Source organism: Bubalus kerabau, chromosome 21, assembly GCF_029407905.1.
Source record: "Bubalus kerabau isolate K-KA32 ecotype Philippines breed swamp buffalo chromosome 21, PCC_UOA_SB_1v2, whole genome shotgun sequence".
NCBI classification, from domain to species: Eukaryota; Metazoa; Chordata; class Mammalia; order Artiodactyla; family Bovidae; genus Bubalus; species Bubalus kerabau.
The window spans coordinates 17,008,304-17,022,546 of NC_073644.1; the positions used below are offsets into that span (position 1 = coordinate 17,008,304).

A 14,243-nucleotide genomic window follows, 5' to 3' on the forward strand; every position below is an offset into this window, starting at 1 on the left:
GAAGCAGAAGATATTAAGAAGAGGTGGCAAGAATACACAGAACTGTACAAAAACAGTCTTAATGACCAGGATAACCATGACGGTGTGATCACTCACCTAAAACCAGACATCCTGGAGTGTGAAGTTAAGTGGGCCTTAGGAAGCATGACTTTGAACAAAGCTAGTGGAAGTGATGGAATTCCAGCTGAGAAATTTCAAATCCCTAAAGATGATGCTGTTAAAGTGCTGCTCTCAATATGCCAGCCAATTTGGAAAACTCAGTACTGCCCACTGGACTGGAAAAAGTAGTTTTTGTTTCAATTCCAAAGAAGGGCAATGCCAAATAATGTTCAAACTACCTCACAATTGCACTCATTTCACATGCTAACAAGGTAATGCTCAAAATCCTTCAAACTAGGGTTCAACAGTTCGTGAACCTAGAACTTCCAGATACAGAAGCTAAATTTAGAAAGGGCAGAGGAACCAGAGATCAAACTACCAACATCTACTGGATCATAGAAAAAGTAAGGGAATTCCAGAAAAACATCTAATTCTGCTTCATTGACTGTGCTAAAGCCTTTGACTGTGTGGATCACAACAAATTGTAGAAAATTCTTCAATAGATGGGACTACCAGACCAACTTACCTGCTTCCTGAGAAACCTGTATGCAGGTCAAGAAGCAACAGTTCCGTACATGAAACAACTGACTGACTGGTTCAAAATTGGGAAAAGAGTAAGTCACTATACTTATTTAACTTCTGTGCAGGGTACATACAAAATGCCAGGCTGAATGAAGGAGAAACTGGAATCAAGATTGCCGGGAAACTCTGGAAAATAGTGAAGGACAGAGAATCCTGGCATGCTGCAGTCCATGGGGTCAGAAAGAGTCAGATACACTTAATGACTGAACATCGGAGGATGGGTGGAAACTGCTGAAGTATTAACTGTGGGACTGAAGAAGAGGGAGCAGTGAAGACTGACTCTCAGTTTCCTGCATGAGCAATGCAGTCAAGTGTGGGGACAGGTATAGTGATTAAGTGTAAGTGACAGAAGAAATGGGATTGAGGAAGTTATGTGACGAATTTGCTGTTTCATATGGACAGTTTGAGATAACCGTGAGACATTCCTTTGGGACTGCCAATTAAAGACTTCTCCAATATGAGTCACAATTTCAGAAACTGATTTGGATAATATAACTTGAGAGTTTTCTGTTTATGAAATGGTATTTAAAGGATAAATATCTATGAAGTGCAGTGACCAAAAATGCCTAGAACATTCTTGAAAAATAACAAATTTACAGGACACAAACTTCCTGATTTCAAAAGTTACTACAGAGTAGCAGTCATCAAGATAACATGGCATTGGCATAAGGATAGAGGTAGAGATCAATGGAATATAATTGAGAATTCAGGAATAAATAACTAATTTATAGTCAATTGGTATTTGAAAAGAGTGCCAAGGAAATTCAGTGAGGTGAATTTGCCTTTTCAACAAATGATGATGTGACAGTTGGATCAAAGCGAAAGTGAAAGTCCCTCAACTCTTTGTGACTCCATGGACTAGAGTCCATGGACTTCTCCAGGCCAGAATACTGGAGTGGGTAGCCTTTCCCTTCTTCAGGGGACCTTCCCAATCCAGGGATCGAACCCAGGTCTCCCACATTGCAGGTGGATTCTTCACCAGCTGAGCCACAAGGGAAGCCTGTCATGTGCAAAAGGGTGAAGTTGTAACTGTAACTCACAATATACATGAAAATTAATTCAAAAGGGATCAGTCTAAGACCATTGTTACCATTGTTTCCCCATCTATTTGCCATGAAGTGATGGGACTAGAAACCATGATTTTAGTTTTCTGAATGTTGAGTTTTAAGTCAGCTTTTTCACTCTTCTCTTTCACTTTCATCAAGAGGATCTTTAGTCCCACTTCTCTTTCTGCCATTAGAGTGGTGTCATCTGCATATGTGAGGTTGTTGATATTTCTCCTGGCAATCTTGATTTTGGCATGTGATTCACCCAGCCTGGCATTTTGCATGATGTACCCTGCATATAAGTTAAATAAGCAGGGTGACAATATACAGCCTTGACATATTCCAACCTCCAAACCAAACGTCATACTTACTTGTCACCATATCCACTTTTAAAACCTTAATCCAGGCAACATTGTCTCCTAGATTACTAATTGGTGTCCCTGATTTTCCCCTGAAGGTCCTTTTTCTACAGTGATAATTTAATAAGAAAGCAAAATTTTTAGTCTCTTTCTTGAGTTTTCACTTAAATGAAATCTCAAATCTTTGACATGATGTATGAGGGGTGTTTCAAATCACCCCTCAGGATTTGAACCCACCTATCTTTCCCACCTCATCTTCTGATGTCTCCTCTTGCTCACAGGTCCCAGCCATATCAGCTTTCTCTTAGGTTTTCAAACAAGATGACCTTCTTCCTGGTTTGAGTCCTTGCACATGCTGCCTCCTCTGATTAAAATGTTCTTCCCACCACTGTGACTCTCTACTATTCCATAGATAGTTCCTTTGACCCATCTGTTCTTGGCTTAAGTATCATCTCCTAAGAGAACTTTTCTTTGGTGACTGTATGTCTAAATTCTTTTATCTTCTTTCACTGTCACATAGCTCTTGCTTTCAACACATTTATTACACTTTATAAGTATTAATTTGTTTATATGCTTGGTTATTGTCTGTCTTTCTCAATAAGTTGTAAGATCCAGGCAAGAAGCAACCGTGTCTGTTCTTTTTTACCATTGTATCCCCAGTGCTAAGCACACACAATAAGCGCTCATTAAATCGGTACTTGAATCTCTCATTTTTACCCATTAAAAAGTAATAATAGGGGACAGTTACGTAATTCTTAGTATAGACCAGGCACTGTTACATACCCTCTATGTGGAGCAATTTATTTAAAACTCACAAGAAACTTATGAGGTGAATTCTATTCCATTTTTAAAGGAAATCGGGTTACATAGAAGGTAAGCAACTTCCTCGATGTCACCCAGACAAGGCATGAGCAAGCTTAGAGTTAGAAAGCCAGCCTTCCGGCTCTCTCACCTATGTCTGTAACCCCTGTGCCACACTGATGTACACCAGGAAGGCATGGGAGGGGACTTTGGGCTTGATTTAGGAAGTTGATATCTTCTCCTACTCTTGTTTCTGCATGCAAACTTGGCAAGAATAGATGGAGCAATTAGTATGAGGATCTCAAACAATTCTGAGTTAAAAAATGGCACCTTGTTGAATGTTTTCCTTTCTGAGATTCAGAGATAAAGGAGTATTATGGGATGGGAGCATGTGCCTCCTAAAAGTAGAATTGCAAGGACAAAGAGGATAGCCAGGAGCTCAAAGTAAAATACCCTTGAGGAAGTTAGAGTCTAGGCTGGTGATCTCGGATCAGTAAAACAAAGATGGGTGGTTGAAACAGTGAGGTCTTGCAGGTGCAGCTATTGGTCCTAGGAGAAAATGACTAAACCCAGGAGCATGTGAAAATAAAAAAGTTGCAGATGGATCAAAATGACAGTGAGATATCGTCTCAAACCTGTTAGGATGGCTTTTCACAATTGCTGGTAAGGATGTAGAGAAAAGGAAACCCTGTTGGTGGGAATGTAAACTGATACAGTCATTATGGGAAACGTATGACAGTTTCTGAAAAAGTTAAAAACTGTACTACCGTATCATCCAGGAATCCTGCTCCTGGATATATATCTGAATGAGTTAAAATCAGTATCTCAGAGGGTTATCTGCATACTCATGTTCACTGAAGTATTATTCACAATAGCCAAGATAAGGAAACAACTGAAGTGTCTGTCATTGGTTGGATGGATAAAGAAGCTGTGATATATATTTGAATATTTTCATCCAAGAGAAAGAAGTAATGCCTGCTATATGTGACAACATGGATGGACATTGAAGGCATTATGCTAAGAGGACAAACGCTGTATATTATCACTTTTGACTCTGAACTTGTAAAAACAGAAGGGAGAATAGATGTTATAAGGAGCTGGAGATAGGGAAATTGGGGAGAAATTGTTTTAAGGGTAAAAACTTATGACCAGTAGGTAAGTTCTAGAGAGTTAATACACAACATAGTGATTATAGTCAACACTATTGTATTGTATATTGTATGTACTATACACATACTATTGTATGTATTTGTACAATATTGCATAAATTTCAACATTACTAAGAAACTAAATCTTAACTGTTCTCAATGTTGTATTATAAATTTCAACATTACTAAGAAATTAAATCTTAACTGTTCTCAAAGTTGTATTATATGTTTTAACATTACTAAGAAACTAAATCTTAATTGTTCTCAACGCACACAAAAAGTGATAAATAGGTAACATGGAAGAAGTGTTAGCTAATACTACTATAGTAATCCTATTGCAATACACAAATTACCAGACCAACTCATTGTTCACCTTACACTCACAGTGTTATGTGTCAATCATATCTCAATTTAAATATATATAAACACAGTTGAAGTGGGAAGTCACACACTGGGCCCTACTGTGCACTGGATAGGCCTTAACCTTCGTACTATCATCCGGCTCCCATAGCATGCATGCACGCGCGTGCGCGCGCACTCACACACACACACACACACACACACACAGGGTTCCCTGACATTTCAGGATGTGTTCAGAATTTCTTGGTGGCTTGCGTTCTTAGAACATCACTGTTTTTCCTGTGTTCAAAGTATGTTCTGGTTTAAGTGTGGCTTCTTGACAATCAGCTTGCTTTTTCTTTGAGTCTCTCTAAGCCCCATGTGCGGTGGGCCTACCATAATTCTGTGCTCCTGGGGCCCCGTAGATGTTAACAGAATGGCAAGGAATGGCGGTAGACCACATGTCACAGGTATCTCTCCTGCCCTATTAGAGTTACTAAAACATACCAATATAAAATTACTAAGGCTCTTAACAGAGCACCGGCAGGCCACTGAACTGAGCTCAGGGACTTGTGAATGTGAAGCTGTGTGCAGTAGTGCTATACCCTGGTCATCAGCAAGTCACTGGTGCTTAACTCCACAGGCCTGGATGAGACCACCCATGAGGAAATAGAAAGAACAAGTGGTCAGACATAAGCACTGTGTTGGTTCAACATTTTGAGATTGATCTGAGGAGAGAGTCCATAAAGGAGAGACTGAGAAACCAGCCAGGAAAGTCGGAGGTCACAATATGAAGAACTACCTGGCCATAATGCTCTTACAGTATGTTCTGGGCCTCGTTCAGTGACAGAATAAACAGGATGACACTGATGTGTGAAGGTCTCACTACTGAGATTCTGGTATAACTACCAGTACTGGGGGGTGCGTAGGCAGAGGTGAGTCATTTAATTGAGGTGGACTGGGATATTAGTGCTCTCATGGAGAAGCACAGTAACATTCAAGCTTTTTTTTTTTTTGCTGTTGTTTTTTAATTGAAGTGCAGTTGATTTACACTATGGTGTTAGTTTTAAGTATACAGCAAAGTGATGCAAAATAATTCAATTATATATAACTGAATTATACATATATATTTCAGCTTATTTTTCATTAGTTTATTAAAAGATTTCAAATATTGCTCCCTGTGTTATCCAGTAAACACTTGCTTATCTATTTTATGTATAGTAGTGTAATCTGTTAATCTCATACTCCTAATTTATCCCTCACACTCCTTTCCCCTTTGGTAAGTTTGTTTTCTACATCTTCTGTTTTACAGATCCATTTGTATTATTTTTTAGATTCTACATGTAACATCATATAGTATTTATCTTACTTCATTTAGTATAACCTCTAGGCCCATCCATGTTGCTGCAAATGATAACTCTTCATTCTTTTTTATGCCCAGTATTCCATTGTATATATGTACCTCTTCTTTATCTGTTCATCTATTGACAGACTGCTTCCATGTCTTGGCTGTTATAAGCAGTGCTGCTATGTGCATTGGAGTGCACATATCTTTTTAAATTAGAGTTTTCATCTTTTCCAGATATATGCCCAGGAGTGCGATTTCTGGCTGTAACAGTAGCCCTATTTTTAGTTTTTAAAGGAACCTCCATAGTGGCTGCACCAATTTACATTCTCCACCAACAGTGTGGGAGGGCTCCCATTCTCCATACCCTTTCCAGCACTTATTTGTAGACATTTTGATGATTAGCGATCCTGACAGGTGTGAGGTGATACCTCATTGTGGCTTTGCTTTGCATTTGAAAGCAAGTTTTAAATAGACTTCGGGTTCAGAGAGATGCTCTCAAGGAAATTTTGGTTAGGTGCCTCTATTTGGGACCCAGCTTCCCTGGTGGCTCAGACGGTAAAGCGTCTGCCTGCAGTGCAGGAGACCTGGGTTCAATCCCTGGGTTGGGAAAATCCCTTGGAGAAGGAAATGGCAACTCACTCCAGTACTCTTGCCTGGAAAATTCCACGGACTGAGGAGCCTGGTAGGCTACAGTCCATGGGATCACAGAGTCGGACACAACTGAGCGACTTCAGTTTCAGTTTCCAGTGTTCTTGCCTGGAGAATCCCAGGGACTGGGGAGCCTGGTGGGCTGCCGTCTATGGGGTTGCACAGAGTTGGACATGACTGAAATGACATAGCATCAGCAGCCTCTATTTGGGACTATTTCTACTGGTGCTGTGGCAGCAGGTGTATGTGTTTTTCCCTTAAGAAGACAAACTACCTGGTAGGTGATGGCAGCTGCTTATAGCAGTAACCCTGCCAAGTGGGCCAGAACCCTGGACATTCCTAGCGTGTATTTTGGAATGCAATTTCTCACCAGACCCAAAAAGAAGAGTTACAATTATCCCAGAATTCCAGTTTGGCTTTCTTTTTACAATTGGGCTTGGTATCCTGCACTGAGCCCGGTGGACTAAGGAACTGGGTATCTGTGAGTGTGTGCTGCCCCACTCCTGGCTTGGCTCCTCCATCACTTGGTGGGCTCCTCTCCTTCCTCTGGAGTGGCCTGGACTGGTCGGTCCTTATCATCAACCATGCCACAAACCCTGGAAATATGCACCATGTTATTTTCTCCTGACTGCGGAGAGCAGTGCTGGTAGAGGTGTGTCTGCTCGGGCTCGGAGGCCCATCACAGGGCGGCAACAACAGCGCAGGTGAAGCTGGCGATCTTGGCGCGTCAGGTGAACACGGGCTGGAAGGGGCAGCGTGGGTGGATGTTGCGGTGAAAGCAGCTTGGGGCTCCCGTGGTGTAGAAAGACAATGTTTCCTGGCTTTAGACAGTGAGCTGCTTAGGATCTCTTAAAATCAGCATTACTGAGGTGCATTTTCTATGTCGTAGAACACAATACTATGTTTTTTGGTACATGAATTGTAAACTTAGTCACTGTTCCAGTTTTGGAACATTTGTCATCATTGTATAACATCCCTTCAGTGTCCCTTTCCTGTCAATTCCCATTTTCTTACCCAGCCCCTGGCAGCCTCTGAATTGCTTTCTGCTGAAGATTTATCTTCTCCGATAAATGGAAACTTATATGTGATCTTCTGTGTCTGGCTTCTTTCACTTGGCATATTTTTGAGGTTCATCTTTATTATTTCAGTGTAAGTGCTTCTTTTTTTGGTGATGATGGGTCAAGGAACTCCAGAGGTTAGAGATGGGGGTTGTACAAAGCTATATAGGAATAAGAGACCATTCCCACTGACATAGGGAGGGTTTGTGCTAACAAAGCAGATAAAGAACATGGTAACATTGGTCCTGATGTCTCAAGGACAGTGGTGATGATGATCAAAGCTAAAAAGTTAAAGAAATAGCTAAATTCTAGTTAAATTCTGTGGTTCATTCAGATGTTACTTGACCTGTGTTGAGCTTATTTATATCTACATCCACCCTGTTCACACTCCAGAGTTTTAGAAAAGTTAGACACCTTACTTGGGGAGGTATCTGGTAAAACTGAAGCAGGAAAGAATCAGGGTTCCTTGGAGAAACAGCTGATTGCAGGGCTGGGGCACATAAAGTATAAGATGAGCCTGGATCATCTTGTGCCAGAATAAGAAAGGCTCAAGAACATTATAGAGTCATGTTGGACACAGGCACCAGACTGTGGACAGCTCAGTCTTGGGCAATTTTACCATCATAGTAAGTGATGATAGGAATGCACTGTACAATAAAATAAGTGTCCATACTAATATAAATGAATAAATAATTAATGGAGAAAGGACAGCTGTATCAGTAGGTCTCTAACAACTGACAAAAGAATAATGGAATTATAAAAAAAATCATTTGCCTTTCACCATAGTAATACTTGATTCAGGCAAGAAAAGCTAAAACCAATAGGTAAAAGTGTGTAAAAGAACAAGATATTAACATGGTTTCAAGGTGTCTCCCTATAAAATACTTATAAATTGCTCACTAATTTGTAAGTTTCAAATACAAATTAACTTCAGAGTTTGTAGTTTTTCTAGTAGTCATGTATGGATGTGAATGTTAGACCATAAAGAAAGCTGAGCACTGAAGAAGTGATGCTTTTGAACTGTGATTGTTGGAGAAGACTCTTGAGAGTCCCTTGGACAGCAATGAGATCCAAACAGTCAATCCTAAAGGAAATCAGTCCTGAACATTCACTGGAAGGACTGATGCTGAAGCTGAAACTCCAATACTTTGGTCACTTAATGTGAACTGACTCATTGGAAAAGACTCTGATGGAGGGAAAGACTGATGACAGGAGGAGGAAGGGGACCAGAGGTTGAGATGGTTGGAATGCATCACCAACTCAATGGACATGAGTTTGAGCAAGCTCTGCGAGTTGGTGATGGACAGGGAAGCCTGGTGTGCTGCAGTCCATGGGGTTACAAACAGTCAGACAGCAATGAGCGATTGAACTGGAGTTTGAAAAAAGCTGGAAAATGTATTCTTACCAAATGATGAAAGCTACCATGACCAGCCATAGAACAAATTCATATCATGTGTTTTCTGATAAGGTCACGAAAAGTACACAGTATGTATTTTTTTGAAGTGTTCCAACCAAAAATAACACAACTTGAGGAAAATTAAACAAACTCAAACTATGGGATTTTCTATAAAGTAACTGCCTTATACTTTTGAGACTTTTTTTTTTTAACTAGTTCACACTTTATATGAATTTCTTTCAGTTTTAGCTGTGCCAGGATCCCATCCAGGTGGTATGCATTCTTTATGGTGAAGTGTTAACGTATCAAATTACTCATTTCAGAAATCTGGTATATTTTCCATATTTAATTATAGAAAATTCATGTTGTTTTTGAAATTTACCTGCCTTCCCCTCACACACAAAAAATCCCAAGAGTCTCAATTCTTTTTTGTATCCAAAATGTGTTTACTGGGATGGCTTCACATTCATCTTGATACAGGATACTTTTAGTGCTGCTTCTGCCTCAAGGAGCATCCTTCTGTACACCTTGCTTTTCCTCTTGTAGGCTGGCAGAGGACAGCAGAGCAGCCAGCACACAAAACTACTGTGTTTGTACATGGCTAAAGACTGCGGTGATTTTATAGCATCCTGGACATTTCACATCCATGAAATAGCAATTAGGATTCTGCACCAGGCACTTTTTCTTGTGTTTCTTCTTCTCTTCTGGACAGAGATAGAGATCCTTTGCCAGAGGCATGTTCTCATGGGGAGCTCATCACTGCCAGAAAGGCAATTCTTTACAAAAAAATAAACTGTAATGTTAGGTCTATGTGCAAAAATAGAAAGGACATTGTGATTGTAGGTTAACAATTGCATGTTAAGATTTATTTTGTCTGCATATTTTTACTGACTGACATTTCTTATTTCAGTTCAGTCGCTCCGTCATGTCCGACTCTGCGACCCTGTGGACTGCAGCACACCAGGCTTCCCTGTCCATCACCAACTCCCAGAGCTTGCTCAAACTCATGTCCATCGAGTCGGTGATGTCATCCAACCATCTCATCCTCTGTTGTCGCCTTCTCCTTCTGCCTTCAGTCTTTCCCAGCATCAAGGTCTTTTCCAATGAGTCAGTTCTTCCTATCAAGTGGCCAAAGCTTCAGCTTCAGTATCAGTCCTTCCATAGAATATTCAGGACTGATTTCCTTTAGGATTGACAGATTTCCTATTTCAAGGCAAGTATGAATCTGTGGCACGATGACATGACTCAGTTTCTTAAAAATTTAATCAACTGACTAGTGCCTGTATCTTTGGTAATTCTGTTCAAAAAAAGAAAAATAAGGAATAGGCTTTGTTTGTGGGGACTCAAGTCTAATGGACCACATACACTCACACGCAGAGTGCGTGCATGTGAGTCAGGGGTCAGTACTATCACCACCGTCTCTGCGAGAAGTGAAGGCCCGGAGGTTTGACCGTTGAGACTGTGATCACGAGTAACTCAACTTCAGACCCTAACTCTGCTCTCACTTTGCAGCCTTACCTTGGGCAGGTGATTCACTTGTCTTAAAGTTCTATAAAATGGGGAAGGAATTCTACCTCAGGACTGTTATACAGAATAGTGATCTATAAGGCATATGAAGCAATTAGTATAATCCTGATGTGTAATAGTAAGTTCTCATAAATTATGTTGACTGTGATTATAATAAATACTCACCTGAAAACTTTATAATAAACAAATGAGGTAGGGAATACCTAACCCTATGGAGAGTAAAGAAAATCAGATTATATGAACCCCTTATTTAGGGATGTGAACCACAGTTTACTTCTTTCTGATAGCCCTACTCACAGTGGCTGCCATCCACATTTTTTCTCCCCAATTCAGAAATCTCATTCTGAATACAAGAGTATACTCCTACTTCTAAATTAAGGCACGTGTCCTCACAAACACTTTCTTCAAATTCAAAGAAAGCAATGTGCTTGAAACACTGTAAACTTGCCAAAAATCTGGCAATGATAATAAAGGAAAATACAGACTACATGATTTAAAAAAATGGTATTTGGGGGAAATAGTAAGAGCACAGAGGTTGCTTGAGCAGTAGAAATGGAAACTGATGAATCATTTTTCTTTGTGATACAGGCTCACCATCCACAGCCAAAATACATTCTACAAAACCAAAGCCACTATCCTTCCTTAGTCAATACCTGTCTTCCTTCCTATAAAGCTCTCTCTCTCATAATCCCTATAAACTTTGCACAGAATACAAGCTCACTCATATAATCAACCCACCTTATTATTATGTTTGCCACTATACAATAGCATAGTAGTTCAAAAACATTTATAGAGCATGTAACATAAATATCCATATTACTATCTATGCAAAATGTTATGGAGTTTATAAAGATGATTAAGATGATACAGTTTGACCTACAGTTAATTCAAACAGAGGTCAGCAAATTATGGCCTGAGGGTCAAATCTGGCCATAACATTTAGTTACATGTTGTCTGTGATTGTTTTACTCATACAACAGAGTATCAGTTATGACCAAGATCATGCTTTTCAAAGCTGAAGATATTTATTGTTTTGGCCGTTTACAGAAAACGTTTGCCAACCTCTGTAACAGGAGATGCAACTACAATAAAAATGCCTTACTGTACTGAGTGCCAATTAAAAAGCTACAAATAAAGAATTAAAAGAGTTCAGAAAGTTGGAGCGGTCACTTTTAGCAGTGTCATTTTGAGGAAACTTTTGAAGGAGGTACCAATAGCAACAGGACTAGAATAAGAATGCAGATTGGTTACAAACTTCTGGGCAACAAAAAATGATGAAAATATATGAAGCGAAGAAAAAGTAAGAGAGAGGATGGAGCTTACCCATTAGATTAGGCATTATTCTCTAAGATAATATTCAGAGGCATTTTCATCTTTACCATTTTTCTAATCTGCATGTATGTTTTATAAAAGTCAAATTCCATATGCCTCTAAGATTCTCTTAATTATACACTTGCTTTCCAGCTGGTAACCCCACTCTAATGCAGCAAACTCACAGATATGAATTTGGTAACATTATAATGACATTTCTGAAACTGTGCCTTAATATAACCTTCTTAAATCTTTTTCTATCATTTGATATTAAATATTTATTCAGCATTGAAAGAGATATTGTTTACAACAATTTGCCAAGATTATCACTGCTCTGCTCTTCTCATTTGTGTTTGTTCCTTTTTGCTAAAGTTCCATTAGGTAAAAAAGCTAGATGGACTAGTAGGACTTCCAGTCTTCAAACACTACAAATTATTTTGCTTTAATCAGAAAGGGTAGATTATATCAACAGGTCTAGGAGAGTTACTTTTAAAAGCTCTTGAAAACTAAGTTTTCATAAAAAAATTTATTGCACAAAGACAATTTATGCTTACATGTAAAAATATCTTAGGTTCAATATGAAAAACTGCTGCCATATTACCTTTTGGCCAAGTATTCAGATAGTTACATTTTTATAACCTGCTTTATATATGTACAACCTAGGTAAAATGTGAACTACAAAACAAAATTTCCAGTATTTGTAAGTAAGAAAAAATGGTTGTCTTATTTGAAATATATATAATTCTCAAAGTATAAAAGAATAGGCCATAACATGTAAAACTTGAAGTATTATAGACTGGGCCAAAAAAAAAAAAAAAATCTAGGGCGGAAGAGGAACAACAGAGAAAGGGAACAAGGGACTGAGAGACAAAGCAAACAAGCACAACTGAGAAGCCCAAACTCATACAATGCTCTGCTGATGTGAAGAGACGAAGAAAACAGTGGGCTTTCAAAGTTGAAGACTAAAATGTTTTACTATTTCAACATAAAATTCCTTGAGAACTCACATAATATGTACATGGTTCTGGAACAAGATTCTTACTTCTTAGCTTATTAACAATGTGTACATTTGAAAATAATTATATACAATACTTCAAACCAACCATTCAAGACTGCATTTAAGCAATGACATCCAAGGAACAGAACTCAGGTGCTGTGAAACACTTAGGGCATATGGTGTCTTCAGGACTAAATGTTCTCTTCCTTGTCGACAGTCTTAAGTCTTCATTACACACATGTTGCTTTTAAAGTTGTTTTCTTACAGTGACAATCATCTTGATGGGCCAAACCCAGTTTCATTTTCTCCAGTACTGCAAAAATTAAAAACAACAACAAAAAGAAAATTAGCTTCTCTGTTCACAAAGAAGAGAAACAACAGTTTATAGCCAAAAAAATTAGAATAAGACAAACATGTGATCCTTTAATAGAAAAAGACAAAGAACAACAACATAAACTTCAGGTAATTCTAGTTTATATGAGCAAATATTTTGGGGAAGGAATGTTTGCTAACTGTAAGCTCAAGATGACTTCATTATTAAATAGAAGACAAATCTAGAACTAGGAAGGCAAAAATTCCACTGAATTCTGTAGTGACAGATGATTAATATTCTGAGTAATATGCTTAGTTCTTGGTGCAACATTTTTAGAGACTGTGAAAATTATTAATTTATTCCACACATTGTGAAGCCAATGTACAATACAGAGTACAGAAATGGTTTGGAAAAAAATAAAAGGAAGCAGTGCTGAAAGAATAACAAAGATCCAGTAAAGAATTTTTTTGGAGACATTAACAAAGATGTGTGGGGCCATTTATGTAACATTAATTCATTAACAAAGATGATGCTGTTAAAGGGCTGCACTCAATATGCTAGCAAACTTGGAAAACTCAGCAATGGTCATAGGACTGGAAAAGGTCAGTTTTCATTTCAATCCCCAAGAAGGACAATGCCAAAGAATGTTCAAACTACTGCACAATCACGCTCATTTGACATGCTAACAAGGTAATCCTCAAAATCCTTCCAGCTAGGCTTCAACAGTACATGAACCAAGAATTTCCAAATGTACAAACTGGATTTAGAAAAGACAGAGGAACTAGAGCTCAAATTGTCAACATCCACTGATTCATAGAAAAAACAAGAGAATTCCAGGAAAACATCTACTTCTGCTTCATTGACTGCACTAAAGTCTTTGACTGTGTGGATCACAACAAACTGTGGAAAATTCTTAAAGAGATGGGAACACCAGACCACCTGACTTGCCTCCTGAGAAACCTGTGTGGAGGTCAAGAAGCAACAGTTAGAACTGGACATGGAACAACAGACTGATTCCAAAGTGGGAAAGGAGTACATCAAGTCCGTATATTGTCACCCTTCTTATTTAACTTCTGTGCAGAGTACATCATGTGAAATGCCGGGCTGGATGAAGCACAAGCTGGAATTAAGACTGCCAGGAGAAATATCAATAACCTCAGATATGTAGATAACTAAAGAGCCTCTTGATGAAGGTGAAAGAGTGAAAAAACTGGCTTAAAACCCAACATTCAAAAAATGAAGACCATTGCATCTGGTTTTATCACTTCGTG

At 38.8% G+C, this 14,243-nt stretch overlaps 1 protein-coding gene and 1 pseudogene across 1 annotated transcript in view; both read right to left on the bottom strand.

The window, feature by feature from the left end:
* Positions 1-9,190: 9,190 nt before the first annotated feature.
* On the bottom strand, positions 9,191-10,252 carry LOC129635946 (40S ribosomal protein S27-like; annotated as a pseudogene).
* Positions 10,253-12,171: 1,919 nt separating this feature from the next.
* The window catches only part of PIK3C3 (phosphatidylinositol 3-kinase catalytic subunit type 3), a 165,828-nt gene continuing 163,756 nt past the window's right edge, over positions 12,172-14,243 (bottom strand). Inside the window, exon 25 of the mRNA XM_055559404.1 lies at positions 12,172-12,972. Within this exon, the coding sequence (XP_055415379.1) occupies positions 12,958-12,972 (15 nt within the window). The 3' untranslated portion in view covers positions 12,172-12,957. The remainder of the gene's footprint in view (positions 12,973-14,243) is intronic.